A 21,751-nucleotide genomic window follows, 5' to 3' on the forward strand; every position below is an offset into this window, starting at 1 on the left:
TATAGCAGACACCTTGTAACCATGCCTTGTAAGCCTAATCTTGAACCCCATCGCTCATCTCTTAAAACTGAAAGCCGGCCTAAACTCTTTCTCTCCATGTCACTGTTGGAGTCAGGGTATCTGATTTATGTGACTGTTGAATTCTGCTTGTGTGATTGCTGATGCCGCATGTTCATGTACTGTAGATGTTTACATCTGACTGTCCTTCCACCTGATTGGCACCTGTTATCTGGCCATAATTTGATTGAAAGTAAATTTGGATGAGCATATCGTGAGGTATAATTGATTTTCTATTATTAAACATGTAGACTGTTTTATCTAATGTCCTATTATTAAATATTTACTTTGTTATAGATAAATCCCTATAGTTGGTATACCTAAGGGATGAAAGGCCAAAAATGACCCATAGCATACGGAAAAATTGAAGCCTGTGGCTAAGGGATATTCATTTTTGCTAAAAATTGACATTTCATGAAAGCTATCCTTTGGACCCAGTTGCTTTGGGTTAAGCGAGTTCAGCCCACTCCACATCTGCGACACACTGGTTTTCTTCAGGTCTGGCTGACTGGTCTCCCTCTCGCTCAGCATGTGGCTCCGTGCCCGTGCCTGCCTTTGGTTATCAATCCGTGGCTGTACAGGCCGACAGGGAGTGGCTGACTCTCTGCCTGGCTGGTCGACTTCACATTGCATATTAAATTATGTGAGCTGGGGAGGCCTTAAGAGTGGGTCAAACAGTCGGGTCCCTGAGATTCTCTAAAGGCACAAACGATCACTCCTTCAAGGGGCCGGGAGGTACCTTCCCCCAGGCGGATGACCTCGGGCCTCTGTCGTCTTCAGAAGCTCTCGGGAATGAGGGCCCGATCTCGCCCCCACACCCAGTGCTCAGGGTCATAAGACTGGATCTGGAAAGACAAATAGGAAAAGGATGACTCTCCAGAGAGACCCCTCTCTCCCCTTGGCCAGCCTGCACTTGTTTCGAGTCCCCAGATCCCAACCCCGATCCCTCAGCTTCTTCTGCCTCCCTCTGGCCCCTGCCCCCAATCCCCGCCGTCCCACCTCTTCGCACTCTTCCCGGGAAACCCGCGTCCTCCAGCCCATGGAGCGGATGAATTGGAATCGTAGTTTGTGAAACAAGGGGCGCTGGGCGCGGTTCTTCCCGTAGAGGAACGAAAAGATGGCTTGCTTCGGGGCCTGGTTGTCCTCCTCCATGTCGCTGGCCAGGTAGCTGGGGAAAGAAATCAGGCTGCTTGTTAGGAGCAGGGCCAGGAAGGACCGCCACCGGAGGTCGGCTTCCCAGAAAGCGCGACAGGCCTGGGCCAGCGTCCCAGGTGGACCGGACCTTCATCAGGAAGCAGGTGGTGGACAGAGGGCTCCCCTCACACCTTGACGATGAAGGCAAAACTCCAGTTGGGAAGCTTGTGGATGTCCCTGCCACCCTTAAGCAATGTAACATACATCACATTTTCCCCATCCCCATAAGTTATATGCAAACACTCACCTGTCTCCCCCACCGTATTTTAAGCACCTTGAGGGCAGGAACTGACTGGTTTATTTCTGTATTCATCCCTCTCCTCCCAAATGACTAATTTAGGACTTCGCTTATATTAATACATTCATTCCACAAGCAATTCCTGATTTCCCTTCCCTTCACCTCATGTCCCTGGCATATAACAGGCATGTCATAAGGTTTAGTTGAATGAATAATAAGTGAAGGAGTGGATAAATAATGAAAGCTTCGTTTTACAGCTAAATGCCATATTGACTACTTCACAGACTCAATACAACTTGTACACTTGCAAAATAGAAAATGTTGTCTTGAGTATTTTAAGAATGCACTGAAGGAGGAGAGGTGGGGTATATGGGAATCCCTTTTATTTTTGATGTAACGTTTGTGTAATGTAAAGCTCCTTTAAAAATAAAGAAAGAAAATGCATTGATAATTTCACAAGACTCTGCCTTCAGAAGGTGTCTAATCTAATAGGGATAGGAGGTCCAGTTTGTTTGTTTTTTTAAACAGCTTCTGATGCTTTTTTTAAAAGATTTATTTATTTATTTAATTCCCCCCCTCCCCGGGTTGTCTGTTCTCTGTGTCTGTTCTCTGTGTCTATTTGCTGCGTCTTGTTTCTTTGTCTGCTTCTGTTGTCCTCAGCGGCAGGGGAAGTGTGGGCGGCGCCATTCCTGGGCAGGCTGCACTTTCTTTTGCGCTGGGTGGCTCTCCTTATGGGTGCACTCCTTGCGCGTGGGGCTCCCCTACGCGGGGGCACCCCTGCGTGGGGCAGCACTCCTTGCGCACATCAGCACTGCGCATGGGCCAGCTCCACACGGGTCAAGGAGGCCCGGGGTTTGAACCGCGGACCTCCCATGTGGTAGACGGACGCCCTAACCACTGGGCCAAGTCCGTTTCCCGGAGGTCCAGTTTTAAACCCAGGGCTTCCTGACCAGTGTGGTGAGCTGGCCTACGTGCAGTGCTGATGCGTGAGAGGAGTGCCGTGCCACGCAGGGGTGTCCCCCGTGTAGGGGAGCCCCACACGTAAGGAGTGCGCCCTCTCAAGGAGAGCCACCTGGTGTAAAAAAAGCACAGCCTGCCAGGAATGGTGCCACACATACAGAGAGCTGACACAGCAAGATGACACAACAAAAAGAGACATAGATTCCCAGTACCACTGACAAGAATGCAACAGACAAAAAAAAGAGAGCGAATGGACAGAGAGAGCAGAAAATGAAAGGGGGGGGAGGGGAAACAAAGAAATAAAAAGTAAATCTTTAAAAAAACAAGACATTGTGACAGTTTGAAGCTGAATGGACTCCAGACAATCATGTCCTTAGGGCTAATCCGTTCCTGTGGGTGTGACACTCTTTTGATTGGATTATTTCCAAATCATTTCCAAAGTTGAGGGCTTTTGATTGGAGTGGGCCCTCTTGCTGGAGTCCTTTATAAATGGAGGGCTGAAAGAAGAGACAGAAAAAGCTGCAGTGACAGAGAAGCCTCAGAAGGGGCAGCCCAAAGCAGAACCAGCCACAGGCTGCCATTTTGCCTTGCCATGTGCCTGAGCTCCCACAGCTGCAACTTGCTGAGGCAGCATCTCTGATGATGCCTTGATTTGGACATTTCCACAGCCTCAGAACTGTATGCTTTTAACCTAATAAATTCCCATCACAAAAACCAATCCAGAAAGGGGAAAAGGGGGAGGATGTTGGATATATGGGAATTCCCTGTATTCTGAACCTGACTCTATTATGACCTAAAACTTCTTTGAAGAAAAAAAAAAAGTAAGACATTGGGGGAATAAATGGAAGAAAATATCACTGTACATACAGGACAACAGTCTTACAGTGATGAAAGGCAAAATGTCAAAAAAAGTTTTTTCTTTAAGTATTTTTTCATTTTTTAATATCCCAATTTTAAAAAATATTATTTTTACTTTTTATTAATTGTTCTGTATTTTACTTCTTATGTATAAACTATCATTATTTCACTTTCTTATTAATTGTATGGAGCTATTTTATCAGCTTCATTTATGAAGAGGTTTTAGATCACAGAAGAGTTACAACTGTGGCAGGGAGGATCATTGGTGTATGGTGTCAATGAGGGGTGATACATGGGAGGAAGTTCACCTGGGTATACATATAAGGCATATAAGTATGTTCAGATGTTCATGGGGCATTGTCATGGTGGGTGGAGAGTCACACAATAACCAAAAGAATACCAAATTCCTATCTAGGGGGGCTCTGCCATATTCTCTAATGGAACAAGAATGCCCCAAGTAGAGGGGCAATGATTTGTGAAGGAGAACGGTCCATTGAAGGACCCTTGATAGCGATGACTATGCTTATGAGCCTTTGCTCTTGAAATTGAAATGTAGCCTAGTGACAGGGCACCTAAGAGTTACCTACTGGAAGCCTCCTTGTTCCTCAGATGTGGCCTCTCTCTAAGTGGAACTGAGCATATAAAAGCAATAACTTCCCCCCCAACATGGGATGTGATTCCCAGGGATGAGCCTCCCTGGCACCAAGGGATTGCTACCAAGTACCAACAAGTAATGCATCTGGAGGGGAAAAAAAAGACCTTGATCAAAAGGGGGAAAAGCTAAAGACAAATGAGTTTGTATGGCTAAGAGACTTCAAAGTGAGTCGGGAGGCCATCCCAGAGATAGCACTCATGCACATCTCAACAGGATCTCATTGACAACCTAAGTAGATACTACCCCAAATAGCAAAGCACCTCAGGGATATGGAGACATACAGACACAATAGTCAGGACAGATAGCTCAGGAATTTGGCCCTTTGCCAGTAAGCTCTAATCTGGTATTTATGCTCCACAGTGTGACAGAGTTAGACTCAGCAGTGGTTTCCCTATGCATGACTCTTCTGTTCTTCTATCTGAACCTATAATTAGTGCTAGAGTTGGTAGGTGTACATTTGAGACTTAAATCTTTGGGCTGTCCATGTGCCAGCTGAGCCCTGAATCTCAATGGAGTTGCAACACCTACTCCCTGGTTCAATGGAATCACCCAGGACAGCTAACGGGAAGGAGATTATGGACAAGCAACACACCAAGGAACTGAGAGTACCTGCAACTGCAAGCAAGAGAGTCCCATCTTTTGGATGTATGGAATTGAACCCCCCCTCAATTAATGGTGGAGTGGGCATCACCATCCCAGAATCCTCAGGATTGGGAAATGAACTATGGACTAAAATAAACTTAGTAGTAGTCTACTGTAGACTTGTTGTGATTCTAGCAGAGGAAGAAATACCATTGCTGTGGAGGCAGTGACCCATGGATGTTCTGGGGTTAGGGAGAGGGAAAAACAGGTGTAATAGGGGTGCATTTTCAGGAATTGTGAATCATCCTGAATGACATTACAATGACAGATACAAGCCATTATGCATCTAGCCATAACCTACAGAGTCGAATGGGAGAGAGTATCAACTACAATGTAACTATAATCCATGCTTAGTGGAGCGCTCCAAAATGTGTTCATCAGTTGCAATGAATGTCCCACACTAATGAAGGATGTTGCTAATGTGGGAAAATGTGGGAGGCGTGGGGAGCGGGGCATATAGGAATCTCCTGTATATTCTCTAACATTTATGTAATTGAAGTATCTTTAAAAAAAGAAAAAAAGAAAAAAGAAAAATGAAACAAAAAACCCAGCTTAATCTTGGATAAGAAAAAGCAAAACAAAACAATCCATTTCTGGTATATTGCTTTGGCAGCCTTTACCAAACTAAAACAGACATCTAGACAAAAAAACAATACAAAAAGAGAAGGAAGAAAACCACAGGGTATTTGGAAGAACACTGAGATGAGGGAATGAAATATCCAGATGATAAATAATGGAGATTATAGATAGGGTTGAATTCAAATTGAGAAGCCTGGACTTGACTGAAAGAGTAATTGGCCAATGAAATTTATAAGCGGGGTGAAGTGGTTAGACCTGGGCTCCAGAAGGATATTCTGGCAACATGTACACGTTCTGCTGGCTTGGGGAGTGACTAGCAAGAAATAGGTCTTTGTTATGTAATGCAGGCCCGAGTTGTGGCCTCCGTGGTGGGAATCCAGAAGAGAAGACAGTTATATTTGGTATTGATATGGGAAGGGGAGAGGAAGAAGATCCAGAAATGTAGTTTTCAAGCCCACTTCCTTGGGGGCATGGTGGTGTCCATTGCTCCCTCTGCTGCTCATAGGAGGGTTTTGTTTCCTTTATTTTGTTCAGTTTTTAAACTCACATTAGGGTTTTTGTTGTTTTTTAAGAAGAGCAGTATATATATTTTAAAAAGCTCTGTATTATAATCCCCATTCTCAAATAACTCCTATCATTTTTATATAAGAGTAAAAAGTACAAATAGGTTTAAGAAATAGATGAAAGGTTAGAGTTCTCTCCCCTCCCATATTCGTGGTTGATGGGATGAAGCAAAATACTCACAGAGCAATAAAGAAGTGGATCCGTTGGTACTGCCAGGAGAAGAGGCCAGCCCGGCTAAAATAGGCAATGACCATGCTTAGGAGATACTGATGGAGAGAAAGGAAAAGCAACAAAGAGAGGTCACATCCTGGAAGAGGAGGAGCATTGGGATAAGAGAATGGAAAGCTGGGGGCAGGGGTTGCAGCTCAGAGAGGACCTTATGTTGAGTGAGCACTGTTACTTGTGGAGTAGGAGGGGAGAGTCAGGAGGTCGGGTGCAAATCAGAGAAGTGAGGGCAAAGGCAGTTCCTAACGCTCCCTCCCAGGAAGGCAAGCTCTGGCAGTGTGAAGAAGGCGGTTTAGGATGGCTGGTGTCAGGAGGATCTTTGATAAGCTGGAGCAAGAGAAGAGGGGCCTGGGACTGAGGGTGGCAACAACCCAAGGTTCACTCTCCAGGGCAAGACTGTGGCCTAGGCCTCAGATCCCAGAAGGTCCTGGACTGTCCCCTTTACATACGAGAAACCAGTAGGACCCCAAAGGGAGGTGTTGGCAGGTCATACAGGAACCAGGACTGGGAGAGGCATCCCGTTAGAGAGAGAAGGGAGGGAAAGTAGAACTGTGGCTTCAGAAAGGCCTCCTTCTACCCCAGGATAGAGATTGTTACCTTGTCAGATACCCTCAGGTTCCTGTCCCAGGCCAGGAATCTCTTAACAACAGGATCTTCTGTGAAAAGAGGGCATATGTTAAGTGGAAAACCTGAACTGGATTGCCCAGGGAGTAATCCAGAGGAAAAGGGAGAACCAGGCCTATGTTGGAGAAGCTTCAGGCTTGTGACCAAGGCTTAGGGGGGTGGGAGGAGGAGAGAGAAGAACATACAGTGGGCAAGGCATGGTGGCTGTCCGTCTGAGACTCCCATGAGGAGTGATTTACGAAGGGTGGGATGTCAATAGGGTTTCTGCATGATTCAGGGAATTTCTGGAAAAGTGTAGTTACTGGAAAGTTCTTTTTCAAAGAAAGAGGATTGGAGGGTGCTTTCTGGGGCCTCTTCTTACCAAGCAGCCTGTTGAACACCTCATGGTGTTCAGGTAGGACAGATGATACCCTCTGCCTCTTCAGCTTCATTTTCAGACCACACAGACTCTCCACCACCCAGGTGTCCTTCGACTCTGGGGCTAGATCCTCCTCGAATGCTTCTGACCACACCCTCTTCCGGCCTGGGGACTGAAGTTGGGGCCTGGACTCTACCCAGGGGGCTGAGTAAAGAAACCAGACTACAGTATAAAGATCTTTTGTTTGGAATTTAGGCCTTGATCACCCAAGCCCCTCTACTTACCACCACCACCACCCCAGAAAACTCTTCCCCTCCATCTTCTCCATCCTTATAGATTATGGCCTTCCCCCAATCCATCTTTCCATCTTTCTCCTTTATTGATACCCATCTACTCCCATTCACCTTCCTCTTATTCCATCTTTCTGTCCTTAAAGCTCTTCCTCATTAGAGGTAATTTCTCCCATTGGAAAAACAACAATAATAACAAAAACAACAACAACCACCGCTTTTTCTCCCTCCTCCCTTTTCTTTTCCTTGGATCTCATCTCCTAACCCTCCTTCATTCCCTCCCAGATTTTCCTTCCGTGTGGATGTCCTTGTCTCCAGCTCTTGGGGTCTCCTTCCCAAATCCCTGGTTTTCTGAATCCCTCCTTTGTTTCACATGTACCCTACTCAGTCCCTCCTTCCTAATGTCCATACCTGAGGGTCCTGGGCCTTCCTCATCCACTGTTACCTCCAGGGATAACCCTGAGGAGCTAGGCTGGGGACTTTGGTCCTCAGACTGGGAAGATGGTTGACAACTAGCCATGATTTCTCTAAACGACTTCTTCCCCTCCACGGAATCTAGACCCTAAACTGCCCAAACTGCTATTCTGTGTTCTGGATGAACTCAAGCCTGTGATCTCTTCTCCAGACCAGGAGAAGTTAGGAGTGGGAAAGAGCTCTGGGAAGATGCTGTTGTCCACATCCACTACCAAGCACCCACGGAGTTCAGTCCTTCCAATCAGGAGGATTGGAAGCCTCTGATGTCATCAGTCAATCCAACCTGGCAACCAGTTTGAAGGAAAACACAAGTAACTGCCAGAACGATCTATCTTAAGCTCCTAGAGATGAGGGGAAGTTAGTGATAACTCAGACCACTCATCCAACCTGCAACCATCCTTCAAAGTTATTCTCAATGTCTCATAATCATTTTTCACCCTATCCCCAGCAGATGCCATGTCCTCTCCATTCCAAACTTAAAATATGTTGGTCTTTCCATTCCCATTTCAGAGCCCAGACTGGTGGGAGAGAGATAAAGGTAGGAAAGTTAGGCCTTTGCAGAAATGATAAGACCTTACAAAAGTGAAATAAGTATGCACAAAAATTACAGGAATATTGACTTGTTGGATTAAAAAATTAATTCAAAACACTCAGTTTTGCAAAGCTGTTCTGTTCAATATTTACTGACATTGTGTTTAGGATTCTGTGTTGGGGAAAATATCTGCCCTTTACTTTCAGGCATCTTTGAGTCCAAGACACATTTTGAGCATCTAAAACCATAGAAAACAGTACATATACAGCCACTTCCAAGCAGCAGCTTTGGAGAAGCACAAATATTGTGTGAAATTAGTTTAATGCAGTGTGGAAATAAGTGAAGAACACCTAAATAAGAGCAAAGGCCATTTATTTAGAGCTTGCTTTAGAAAGGGAGTCAGGCACATCATTTGTGTATGGCAGAGACTCAAAGGCAGACAGAGGAGTAGGAAAATTTAGAGTGGAAAAAGGGAAGACTTCAGGTAGGCCGACTAGAGGTTATTGTCGTGGGAAAGCTGGAAGCAGGCTTCCAAGAAGCGGACATCCTCTGTGCTTAGGTGAGTATATTTGGCTTTCTCCAGTTGGTCCTAACTTGGAAGTGGGAGAAAAAATTAGGGAAGTTGTCAGTTATTGATGAAGTCCTGGCTATTTTGGGTCATATTTACAGGGATTGGGGTTTGGCTTCCTGAGCCGGTTGCCAACCTCCTGGACTGATTTTACAGGTCGTGGTCAAAGTTTCTTAGTCATTGCCCATTTATATATCCAGTCTCAGAAGCAAATCAGCTGGGAGAATCAGTGGAAATCTGGAATGGATTTTGTGTCCATTCTCTTGGATAAATCAGTGAATTTCTACTTACTATTTAGGTAGTGGTATTGAGACATCCATGGCACACCGTGGCAAAATACATAGCTGAATTATCAATGTGATAATTTTGAATGGGGTGGCTATTCAATTCAAGGCTTTGCTACTGGTTTAGAACCATAAGAAGGTCATGGGGAATTCAGGAATTGCTGTCATGAGAGTATCTCCTAATGGCATGGAAGAGCATTTGGAAGAAAATCTCCAAAGCCTCAACTCAAGCATCATCTAAGATCCTGTATGCTAAAATAATCTTTTTTTATTTATAAAACTATAGAACTGAGCAGGTAAAGAGCAGGCTGAATTAAACAGAAACTTCGTGTAATTGGTGTATAATTTGGAGCATTTATATGTAACAAGAGTTATCTCAATAATAAAAAAGAGAATATGGAGAAACATTCAAAGGATCTCTTTGTATTATTGATCCTCTCTAACCAAATGAATTAGTTGCTGGTATTTTTCCTGATTGGGACAACCTTGTCTTGCTGGAAGATTTTTTAACTGCAGTCTTTGAGGTTTACCTATTCTGAACTATGTCTAGTCTACCTGATCTATGAAAATATAACCAAATCAGATCCTAGCATGGAGCGGTGACGGAAGGGTATAGTAGTTAATTAATGAACTAATATGAAATGAAAACTTTACACTTCAAATGAATTGGAGAACTTTACTAATGTATGTAATTAATTATTTTTCAGGGTATCTATGTAGAGATAGATTCTGATGACACTCGACCAAAAACCAAAGAAGCAAATTTTAAGTCAGAATGCATCTATGGGGAGCAGCAGGTGGGTGCCTGCCTCCCACATGTGAGGTCCGGGTTCTGTTCCAGGTGCCTCCTAAAGAAGACAAACAAACAACAAGCAGATATCAAGCAAAAAAAAAAAAAAAAAAAATGAGCAGACTATGAGCCAAAACAACAATGAGGAAAAAGAACAAGCAGACAATGGGCAAAAAAAAAAAGCAAAAACATACAAGACAACAAGCAAACAAGGAGCAGACAGTGAGAAAAGAAAAGAAAAAAAAGAATGCATTTATGAGTATAAGGGCATTGACCAGAAATTCTAAATATGAAGTGGTACATTCTTCAGGAGAGACAGAAGCTCATCAGTTGTTTGCTTGATTGACTAAAAGTTGGAACAAAAGTAGAGAGGGATTGAATTGAGTGCCAGCTATGCTTTGGCTTTTGGAAAAAGACTTTCTGTATTGAAACCCATGCATCCATTCTCAAATTATCTGATTCTTTATAAGACCTTGATTTCTTCATCTTTAAAATGGAAATGACAGGTGGCAGACTTGGCCCAGTGGTTAGGGCATCCGTCTACCACATAGGAGGTCCGCGGTTCAAACCCCAGGCCTCCTTGACCTGTGTGGAGCTGGCCCATGCGCAGTGCTGATGCGCACAAGGAGTGCCCTGCCATGCGGGGGTGTCCCCGCGTAGGGGAGCCCCACGGGCAAGGAGTGCACCCCATAAGGAGAGTGGCCCAGTGCGAAAGAAAGTTCAGCCTGCCCAGGAATGGTACCGCACACAAGGAGAGCTGACACAACAAGATGATGCAACAAAAAGAAACACAGATTCCTGAGCCGCTGAAAACAACAGAAGCGGACAAAGAAGATGCAGCAAATAGACACAGAGAGCAGACAACTGGGGAGGAGGGGAGAAATAAATAAATCTTTTAAAAAAAATAAAATAAAATGGGAATGACAGTAATATCTACCTCCCAGATTTCCATGAGACTCGAATTACATGTAAAGCATAAAAAGTCTACTAAGACTTTTGGATAGATCATTTGATTTTTAAGTATGGATGATTTGATTTTTCCCATTATTTTGGTAATCAAAAAAAAGAGTAATGTCTTTGCCAAAAAATTTCACTTATTTCCCTTTCAGCTTTAAGGAAAAGATTCACTTCTTATACGCCTTTTGTTTGGTTGGAACTAAGTGACTAGTTTCTGACAGTGAGTTATGAATGGAAATCGTGAGTTTACCTTTCAGGGCAGAATAATTTCTTGCATGAGAAATGAGAAATCAAAACAAAAACCCTCTTTTCCCCTGGCAGAGCCACCAGCAGCCTTCACGGTGGTGGCTGGTCAATCAGCCTGTGCCCCTCAGTGACCACAGTGAATATACAGGATGTGTGAGGACTAAAATGTCATTGTTTTAAGCCATTGAGATTTCTACTGTATGTTTCCACAGCAAAACCTAGTCTATCCTGATTTATGTTATTACAAGAAATATATCCAAAGAGTTTGAGATTTAGAAATGCTAGATGAGTTTTCCAGTGTTACCTGTCAATCCGCCCAAAATATCTCCCTGAGATTGTCTAGAAGATATCTTCTTTAAGGGTCAATTCATGTGAAATAGTATTGTATAATGTAAATTGTAAAAATGAGATATGTTAGCTCAAATTCATTTTTTACTTTTTATTCCTAACTGGATTAGCTGTTGGAATGGCATGCATGCAATTATGTATATATGGCATTGGGCTTTTTCATTATGAGTGTTGGGGATTGAATCATGTCCCCCACAAAAGGGCATGTTCAAGACCCAGTTCTTGGTCTGGTGGGTGTGAACCAATCTGTAAATATGAACTTTGAAGGTGTTATTAGTTAAAGTGTGCCCAGCTGAATGGGGTGGGCCTTAACCCAATATGGCTGAAGTCCTTATAAGCAAAGAGACTTAGACACGGAAGGAGAAGCCACAGGGAGTAGCCAGAAGCCAGAAGTCAACAAAACCCAGAAGAGAAAGGAGAGGATGCTGCCATGTGTGTTGCCATGTGACGGAAAAGCCAAGGAACTCCAAAGATTGCCAGCCAGCCAGAAGATACCCATCCCGGGAGGAAGCAAGTTTTCTAGGCTCTGAAACTATGAGCCAATGAATTCCTGTTGTTAAGCCAACCCATTGTATGGTATTTGATATACCAGCCAAGCAACTAAAACAATGAATATTCTCAGACTCTGTGAACTTCTTTTCTTCCTAATAAATATTATGGCATGTCTCTTGATTTCTCCTTCACAAAGAATATGGATAGAATATTGAAGTTACCTCTGTTGCTTCTCTTTGAAGAAAATGGCCAAGGTAGAATGGGTTAGGAGAAGCAGATAATTAGAGGGAGATAAAAACAAACTTTCATAGAGGTGATAGATTAACCAGTCCATTTCCCAATTGTTTTAACTTTATTTAAACCTAATAATAATTATTTTTCCCACTAAGCAAGCCCAAACAAATTTTGTTTTCCAGATTTAGGAGCCTGGATAACAGAAGCTTTGATCAATTTCACAACATTCATGTGAAGTCAGCAGAACTAAAATTATTGTCATGCAATAGGTAAGTACTATTATGATTTTATCATTGGGTTCTTTCAGGGGGAATTTGACAAAGGATTCTAAAGATGACCTGAAATATAAATAAACACTAATAGTGGGGGAATTTCTGCAATAAAAAGAGGAATGATATATAATGTGAAGTAATAAAATTTAAACTACAAATTTAAAGCACTACAGAGAAGTACAGAAATATATGACACAATATATATATACAATATGATATGATATGATATGATATGTTACAAGTTATATTTCAAGTCTGTGAATGAAAGAGGCTATTCACCAAGTTGTTTGGAAATGGATTACACATTAGAAAAATAAAATTGGATTTGTGCCTAAATATACACCAGAATAAATTTCATAATGTTTGAAAAGTTAACATGAGGACATTTATAAGAATTATAATGAATTGATTTGCAGTTTTAAAGTGGATTAGTTCTTTGCAAGCAGACTACAAAATTGGTGCCTGGATACAAATCAAAACCACACTGAGATATCACTTCACACCCACGAGGATGACTATAATAAAAAACATGGAAAATAACAACTGTGGGCCAGGATGTAGAGACATTAGAACTTCCATTTATTGCTTGTGGGGATGTAAAATGGTGCAAAATAGTGGAAAAACAGTTTAGCAGTTCCTCAACAAGGAACATAGAATTAGCATATGAACCCAGCATTTCAGTCCTAGATTTATGCCCCCCAAAATTGAAAACAGGTACACAAACTAATACCTGTACTCAAATGTTCATAGCAGTGCTATCCACAATAGTCAAAAGTGGGGGGGGGAAGCCAAATATCCATTGATGGGTGTATGAGTAAACAAAATGTATTATATTCCTACAATTTATTTCATTCGTAAAAAAAGGAATGAAGTACTACCACATGGATGAACCTTGTGGTATGTTAAGTGAAAAAAAAAGCCAAACATAAAAGTTCACATGTTTAATTGCAATACTTGACAGCTGATCCTGAAGCCTGGATCTTCTAAAAGGGCCCCCAAATCCATTCCTTTGGGTCAGCCTTCTAGGGTGCCTTTCTCCATTCTTTCCCAGGGCAAGAAGTCTGGGGCAAGCACACATCTGGAAACCTTGATTCCAGTGTGCAGTTTTTCCCTTCCTCACTCCATCTTGGTTTCCAGCTCACTGATCCCATCCAGGTCCCTGTTCCAGCTTCTGGAGAAGTACCCATGTCCCCATGGCAACTAACATGCCCGCATTAGTGTGCTGAGCTGCAGGAACGTGGTCAAGAGCTCTGAGCACTTCCTGTTCTTGTGGCAGAAGAAAAGGAGTACTTTATTGGCTCAGGCTGGCATGAGAATGAGGTTAGATGTTTGACCTGCCTATCCAGGTGGCAGAGAAAAAGTGCTGTGTCTGGAGAGGTTCGCCATAATTATCACCTATTCATGACCTGGCATTAGGAGTCTTTAAGGACAGACAAGAAAACTAAGTCAGAGAAAGGTTACTTAACTTGCAAACTTCTTCTGTGTCCCTGCCAACTTTATAGTTAGCTCCACAGAAAATGTACTGAGTATACAGAGTTTGATTTTTGCCCTGTGTTTTATAGAAATTCCTTCTCAGTTGTTTTTGTTCACACTATTTTATTTTGGGTTTTTGTTTTTAAAATGTTAGTTTGCATCCTTTTGGATTAATATGTAATTATTACAAAATGGGTTTATAATATACATATTCTTGTGAGAGTGCATTTTTATTTTAAAATACACCATGCTCATTATCCTCAGTCTGCATTCTTATTTTTACTGTCGTGATTTATTTTATATATTCTCATACATTGTTATTTGTATTATTTGAATTTTTTCTTTTTAATAAATTTCCTTGTTACAAAAGGGAATGAAACCTCTTCTCCTCTCCCTTTTTAAGAGCATTTCCTTGAGAAAACTTATAATTAGGAATACTTCCTCTGTCCCTTTGATACGTATTGTAAATCTTTCTAAAAGCTAAATAAGCAAGCTTGCACCTATAAACCTGATTCATGTATTGATGAAACTAAGCCTAATTATAATTAATGCCTAAGAGTTACTGCCTGAAAATCTCCTGGTTGCTCAAGTGTGGCCTCTTTCTAAGCCCAGCTCTGCAAATAAACTCACTACTTCCCCCACCCCAAAGTGGGACATGACTCCCAGGAATGAGCCTTCCTGGCACCAAGCTTTTGTTAAAGAAGAATTTGGAGAAAAACCTTAATTAAAAGGAGGAAATACTAAATAGAGTTTTTATAGCTAAGAGATTTCAAAGAGAGTCAAGAGGTCATTCTGGAGGTTATGTTTACGCAGGTCTCAGCCAGATTTCACAAACTGCCATAGTAAACAAAGCCTCAAACAAAAGTGCTCTTGAGGGCCCTAGGGACATACGGATACCATAGGCAAGCCACACAGCCATATGAAATTAATACCCCTTCAGCAGGCTTTATCTGGAAATACATGAAAAGCCATTTCCCTAATACAACATAGTTCTACTCATTTATAAATCCTCTAACCATTATTCTTCTACTTCTTTTATTTGAACCTCTAATTTTCAATTTACTTTTTAAGTTTATTTCTCAGAGACTTAATGCCACTGGATTGTTCCTGTGCCAGTTGAGCCCTGAAACCCAGAAGATATGTGGCCAACTCCTACTCTCCAGTTCTTTGGGCCTGCCCTGGACAACTAACAAAATGATGATGACAGACCAACCCCATCTGGAAAGCAAGGAGTTATTTTCAATTGCAAGCAAAACAATTCCATTCATCTGTCCCACAATATCTGTGTCCCTTCTCAGCCTGAAGCCATCAAAGTGGACACCATCCCAAATCTCTCAAGGTTGGGGAATAAACAAAAGTAAGGGGGAGGGTGTTCTAAACACCTACTAAAATGGATTTATTGTTATTGTAGTTATTGTGTGTTAACCGAGTAATTTATAACATTGATATAAAAACTTTAAATAGAAATGAATTTTTAAAAAACTAAATAAACTTCTGGTCAGGAATGTTTTTCTTAAGGGACTGAGAACCATCTCTGTGAAATGTAAATCTCAAGGGAGATAGCCCCCCATCTCCCAGTCACATGGGAGTTTAGCCTAGGCTCCTGGCTGCAAGCTGTAACTATCTGCTTGGCATAGAGTTAGGAGTAGTTCAGTTTTTCTTTTTGGATAACGGCAGTTAGCTAACACAGGCGAGTACCCTAATTACAGTGAATTTAGGGTGAATGACTAAAGAATGTATGGCAAACCTTGCTGTCCAGTACTTACATGAGAACACACTTGACAGCATGTATGCTAATGGATGGTATCTTCCAGGCCATATAAAAAGACGAGACTTATTTCTCTCTTTGCAATCTCCTTAGCAGTTCCCCTGGGATGTGAATCGCAGTTTGGCCTAATACTTATTCAATTATAAAAATCGTTTTCTTTTTTTCCCCTACATTTGTGGAGAGGGTTTCCTGGGATGGCAGATTCATTCACTCATTGATCCATCCATTCCTCCAAGAGTATTTAAGAAACGACTGAACAAGAACGCTGTTTCGCTAAAAATCACTGCCCTTATGATCCTCTTAAAAAATGACACCTTTACCTAACCATAAACATAATCCTCTTTGAGAGGGAAGATCACAGATACATTTTCTTCTTTCGATTTGTGTGCATTTTCTCAATTTTCACAGTTTTTATGCATTGTATTATCTGAAAGACCTACAAATTCTATTTTCTTTTCGTTCTTCAGAGAAAACGCTGTCGCTGAGTAATGTTCTTTTATTGCATGCTGGGCTTGTATTGTATCCCACTACTCTGGTGAAACTTCTCCTAGAATTCTAGTTAAGAGAACGTGATGCACCTTCCCCTTTTTTCCCCGGAGTGTGGTATAAAACTCGGTTCCCGCCCTTGAGGTCTGGGGACCACGGCTCCGGGGCTCCGGGCTCCAGGACGCCACTGCGCAGCCCGCTACGTGGGAAAAGACGTGTCCACGACCCCTAACAGAGCGTAGAGACTTATGGGAAATTGAGTTCGACATTGACAGCCAGCCCTGTCAACACAGCGCCACTGAACCGCGAAATAAGATAGAGACTTTTTAGTCGTTCCCTCAAACTCGTGGCGCGCTGGCTCATGGGAAATAGAGTCCTGGATTTGTCCCTCTCCGGTGGTGGGCACCGGGAGGCTGGCTTCCGGTGTGCTTCGGCGCATGCGCACTTTGCCCTGCGTGCGTGTTCGCGCCGGCGCACAGCCGCCACGCCGCGCTCTTCCTGTCTGTCCGCAGGTCGTCTGTCGCCGTAGTTGCAGGCTCTGGCCGCCGGTGTGTGAAAATCCCGGAGCCAGCGGTCCGGGCGCCGTCCTCACCTGGCGGCAGTCGGGCGGGCGCGGGGCTGTGCGTGGCGGAAACCCGAGCGGGGACCCAGAGGGCGGGCCCCGGAGCCGCGGCGCTGTGGCCTGAGGGGCCCGGCCGGGCGGCGGTGAGCGCCCCTGCGTGACGCTCCTGGACAGGCCCGTCGGCCTCCTCAGCGGCCCGGTTTCGAGTTTACCGACAGCCGGGCGGAGGCTCCGGGGGAAGGTGAGTGCCCCGGCCGGCAGAGCTGGGCCCCGGCCGAGGTGACTTTGTCCTGCAGGCCCAGACCCAGCTCCTGGAAACAGAACGGCTGTGTTTCATCCTGTTGCACACAGTGTTAGTTCTCGAGGTGGGAAGGAGGATCCCTCAGGGCAGGCGCCGCGCCTAAGAGCACAGCCCCGACCCTGACCTTTCTCCGGGTCCCCCAAGGATTTGCGGGCTCGAGGCAGTTCTCTGTCCCCTGCCCGGGGCGAACCGCGCTTGGGTGAAGTCACCTCAGGCTGAGGACCTTTCAGAGTGCGTGGCAGCGGAGGGTTTGGACCGCTTCCAGGAGGCTGGCCGCTCCGAAAGGGCCCTGCATTGGAAGATTTGAAAGGGCAGGGTTTACTGCGGGAGGGGGAGATCCCCACCCAGGCTGAGAACATTCTGTCTCCGCACCTCCAGCGCCCCTTCCTCCTCCACTCGGCCCTTTCCGATTCCAAAAGCGTCTCCGAATGTCCATCAACACCTCTCTTCTCTTCAGTTTACCCTGATTCCCTCACAGTTTAGACATTGTCAAATCCCACAATGTATAGTGCAAAAAGTCTGCAAGGGTTAGGTTTTGCTTCCTCGTCTGCCATGACTTGTCCAAGGTCACAGGGTTTGTAGGTGGGATTGCTACTAGGGCTCAAACCCCAGGCCAGTGTTCTGTCCACCTTATTACAGTTAAGTCAAAGTACATTTCTTAATAAAAGATCCTGCTGATTTCTGATCTTAAGTAGTTAAAAAGGGTTAGTAAGGAAACATGACTATAGCAGAATTTCTTCTTTTTTTAATCTTGTATTTAATGATGACAGATTATTTCAGTAAGATTCAGTGTTCATGTGGACCATTGAGAAACGTATCCACTTAATTATGTGGGAGTTACAAACATACAGGTGGATGTGTCCTCCTCATTTTTCTAGTACCTTCTGAGCATTCAAAGGGACATTTCTCCCATATGGTGTTTTTCACAGTATTTTCTGGACAAGTTCCTATGCAGAAGATTGCTGCATTAGCAGGCCACATCACTCATAATTTCATTACTGTGTTTTCCTTCCCCAGGTCTGCCTTACTTCACAGTCCTGTATTTTTCCAAGAGCAGCAGAAAATGAATAAATCCCTGGTGAGTTTTTCTGTTCATGTACTTAATCTTACTTTGTTTTACAGTATGTTTTAGGAAGTGTATAAGAGTTCAAACTTTACAGTGAGAAAGTACAAACGGAAGACATGGTCAAACAAAACATTGTGGCAGATCAGCACCGAGTGTTTTTTTTTTCCCCCGTATTCACCTGAGTAGGTAGTATGATCCTTCAGAGCTTTGAAAGTCTAGCTACAAATATGTCTCATGCGCTTGACATTCATTGCTAAAAGTGGCAAATACCTTCCATTACTTGACTTACATTGACCACAAGCAGAAACAGTTTTGTTTTCTTGTGGGTTTGAAAGATTTTCCAAGATTTGGAATAATTTTCTTTGCCTATCTTGATGTACTTGTGAATGGTTTCCCTAAATAACAGCTCTTGAACCATTGCCATTCATTCTTTACCCTTGGTCTTCATGTGAGCAGAGGCATACTGTCCAAGGAGGACTTGGTGTGTATAATTTTCCTGGTGACTAAAACATTGTAGTGCCAAAGATACATTTTTACTACTAGATTCAGGAATAAAATTTGCATTGTCTGGAGCAATGGCCTTTCAAATATGTCTTCATAAATACTGCTCTTGGTTAGTCTATTTGTATTGCTCTCTCTGGCAAAGGTTTCCTTATTTCCATTCACATTTTATCCTGTAATACACAGTGTTATACTCTCCCTGCCACTGCCCTGACTTTGTTCTCATAAAGGTCACCAGAGATTAAATGTACAGACTACAAACCCAGTGGATGTTTTCTATTGCCTTAGGCCATTCTGCTACCTTTTCCTTCTGCACGGTCTCCTTTGTCAGTTTCTGTAATGTCCCTCCTAGCTGTCTTCCTGAATTTGATTGCTTCTTCTGCATTCTTCCTATGTTGTGCTTTCATCTTTGGCTCACTACTCTTAACAACTGTCTGCTCACTCACTATGCTTTTAACCACCAGCTCTGTGTTAAGTCAGGTGAATTGGATGCTTCTGCCCTGCCACCTGCTCAGCATCTCTGTGGATAATGTCCAAAGGACATTAAATAGATCCAAGTTAATAGATCCAAAGTAGAAATTATTTGCACTTCCACCTGTGCGCTCTTCTCTTGTCCCATCATTTCATTCTTTCATCATCCAGCCTGTCTCCCTACCCAGAAAAATGGGATTCATTCTAAATTCCTTCTCTATCATGTTACCACATTTGATTAATCAAGAGTATTAATGTTCTAAATGGTTTTAATCTGCTCTCCTTCACCCCATTTGTAAGTCCTTTAAAATAGCTTCTCTCTCTTTTTTTTTTTAGGAGGTACCAGGGATTGAACCCCGGACCTTATACATGGGAAGCAGGCAATCAACCACTGAGCTACATCCACTTCCCAATGAGAGTTTGATTTTTTATTGATGGTTTTTTTTTTAAGGCGGTCCCAGGAATTGTACCTGAGACTTCATGCAGGAGAAGCAGGTGCTCAATCACTTGAGCTATATCCAATCTCCAGTAGCTTCTCATTTTTAATCACCCCTGGACTGTTGCAGAAACTTCTTTTCTACACTGCTTCTTCCTCTCTCTATTAGGCCAAATGTATTTTCCATATCAAGTAATTTTTCTAAAATGTTAATCAGAGTGTGTTGCCTCTATGTATAAAGCATTTGAGAGGCTTCCTGAATGACTAGAAAAATGAGATGCCATTAAAATGAGATGGGGAAGATTGTGGGGAAAGCAAATTTGAGAATAGGAAAAATTAGATTTTAGACATTTTAAAATTTGAGCTTTCCATATATCTTGCCTGCAGAGCTCTGAGGAAGGCAGATGCATATGTCTGGGATTCAGGGGATGAATCTGGGCTGGGAGTCAAGAGCTCATCCATGTTTTGAAAGCCACATTGATGAGGTAGGCAAGGGAATGGGCCCTGATCCTCTCCCAGAAGAGGAGTCTGGTAGAGAAAGAACTGAGAAGGGGCTGCCAGTAAGTAAGAGAGAAGCAAGTGAGCAAAGTTTCATAAGCTGAGGGAATGAAAAGGTGCAAGGAGAGGGTGGCCAGTAGTGCCACATGCTGCAAAAAGGCAAGTAAAATGAGGATTGAGAATAAACCATTGAGGCTGGAACTCAATCTCTGAATGATTTGCTTAGGTGGATTTATAGGGTAAAGAGTTTTAAGAGAGAGTGGTAGAAGAATCAGATTTGGCCTATTCTTCAGTTTTTTGAGAAGTTTTACCCTAAGTGGGAAAAGAGAAATTGGACAGTAACTGGAATGGGAGCTGAGGTCAAGAGAGGATCCTTTGCTTTACTAGTTTTGTTTTTAATTTTCAAAGTACATATCTCTGAAACCTCCTTGTAAAGTTTTTTTGTTTTTTACTGTTTTTTTTTTTTTTAAGATTTTTTATCCCCCCCCCCTTTGCCGCTTGCTTGCTGTCTGCCTTCTGTGTCCTTTCACTACGCATTCTTCTGAGTCTGCTTGTCTCCCTTTGTTGTATCATCTTGCTGTGCCAGCTCTCTGCAGGCGTGGGCCAGCTTGCCTTCACAAGGAGGCCCTGGGAAGTGAACCCAGGGCCTCCCAAATGGTAGACAGGAACCCCATCAATTGAGCCACATCCACTTCCCTTACTGTTTGATTTTAACAGGAGAAATAACCATGGGAATGATCCAGTAGAGAATGAAAAGTACCTGGTGGGTGTGAGAGAGGGAGAATTGCTCAAGATGGGTCCTTGAACAGGTGAGAGGGACAGGTGAGAGGGACGACAGCACAGGGACAGAAGGTGTACTTGTGGGTGTCTGGAGATAAGGCAGGGCATGTAGCATTCTCTTCTGATCTCTTCTCAGGGAAATAGTCCAGCTCATTAGTTAAGAGGGAGCGTGAGGGTGGGGTTTGAGGGGAAGGCAGAATTTGGGGACCAGCTCCATTCTGACCATCAGCACACACTGCTCAATCAGCTAGGAGGACAGGTGTTTTCTCATTTCTTAAAACACATACAAATTTACTTTTTTTTGGAGCTTATGTAATTGGTGCTTCTCAGCTCAAAGTGAATTGAGTATCAGTTGTAGAGACTTTGTTGTGGTGATTGAAATATTCCCCTGAGGAAGCTTCCTACTTGCCTGGCCCTTTGCATCATCTGATATTTTGTCTCTTATTTTTAGTCATTAACATCATTTATCTTCAGGTTTTACCCATGAGTTTAAGAGGCACTTCTTTCTCTCAAGTAGCTTATAGCTTCTTTGGAGGAGTTAATTCATACAAGTAATTATGGAAGATAATGAGACTCCTTCTTGTCATTACGTGGGAAACTTTGATGAAGCAAAAGTCTGATTTTAAATTTATTGTGAATGTGTTGTGGCTGAGTCAGTCAGTGAAGGGAAAGGTGTAGTTTGGGGGGACTGAAGATACTTGGCTGAGATGTATGTGACAGCCCTGAAATGATTAGTATTTGAGTAGTTGCAGAGGTTGGTAAAGACACTCGAGAATAAGGCTCCTGAAGTGCCCAACAAGAATTTTTTCTTCCTTAGAATTTGAGCTAATAGTTACAGAGCAGTGAGAGATATGAATCGTGATAAATGGTGATAAATAAAAATACTGAGACAAATGGAAGAGCCTCAAAAGCCATCCTGAATTTTGGTTTTGTGATGTGGAGAATTTTTAAAAATATACTATTTTTTA

The 21,751-nt window shown here is 43.0% G+C and overlaps 2 protein-coding genes and 1 long non-coding RNA gene across 3 annotated transcripts in view; 2 read left to right on the forward strand and 1 right to left on the reverse strand.

The window, feature by feature from the left end:
- Positions 1-15,410, forward strand: part of LOC131275460 (uncharacterized) — a 60,850-nt gene extending 45,440 nt beyond the window's left edge. Inside the window, exons 2-3 of the long non-coding RNA XR_009182907.1 lie at positions 12,352-12,438; positions 14,986-15,410. This is a non-coding gene — a long non-coding RNA (uncharacterized lncRNA). The remainder of the gene's footprint in view (positions 1-12,351; positions 12,439-14,985) is intronic.
- On the reverse strand, positions 803-7,883 carry SPDYE4 (speedy/RINGO cell cycle regulator family member E4). The gene is made up of 6 exons (XM_004461693.2): positions 7,656-7,883; positions 6,958-7,158; positions 6,570-6,628; positions 5,928-6,013; positions 1,057-1,225; positions 803-902 (listed from the first exon to the last, which is right to left on the reverse strand). Exons 1-6 carry the CDS (start codon positions 7,762-7,764, stop codon positions 834-836), a joined length of 693 nt encoding a protein of 230 aa, XP_004461750.2. The 5' UTR covers positions 7,765-7,883; the 3' UTR covers positions 803-833.
- A 1,202-nt stretch (positions 15,411-16,612) lies between the features above and the next one.
- The window catches only part of LOC101420227 (zinc finger protein 12), a 46,362-nt gene continuing 41,223 nt past the window's right edge, over positions 16,613-21,751 (forward strand). The window contains 2 exon segments of the mRNA XM_058285745.2: positions 16,613-16,716; positions 18,049-18,109. Coding sequence (XP_058141728.2) covers positions 18,095-18,109 — 15 coding nt within the window. The 5' untranslated portion in view covers positions 16,613-16,716; positions 18,049-18,094.

Source organism: Dasypus novemcinctus, chromosome 23, assembly GCF_030445035.2.
Source record: "Dasypus novemcinctus isolate mDasNov1 chromosome 23, mDasNov1.1.hap2, whole genome shotgun sequence".
Classification (NCBI taxonomy): Eukaryota; Metazoa; Chordata; class Mammalia; order Cingulata; family Dasypodidae; genus Dasypus; species Dasypus novemcinctus.

What these genes read in the sequence shown, in the direction of transcription:
- SPDYE4 (XM_004461693.2), bottom strand. Translation starts at nt 7,764, where the DNA reads ATGGCTAGTTGTCAACCATCTTCCCAGTCTGAGGACCAAAGTCCCCAG. An exon ending in GGAAGGCCCAGGACCCTCAG is followed by an intron (nt 7,159 to 7,655) that starts GTATGGACATTA and finishes TTCTTTACTCAG; the next exon opens with CCCCCTGGGTAGAGTCCAGG. An exon ending in GGTGTTCAACAGGCTGCTTG is followed by an intron (nt 6,629 to 6,957) that starts GTAAGAAGAGGC and finishes CTCTTTTCACAG; the next exon opens with AAGATCCTGTTGTTAAGAGA.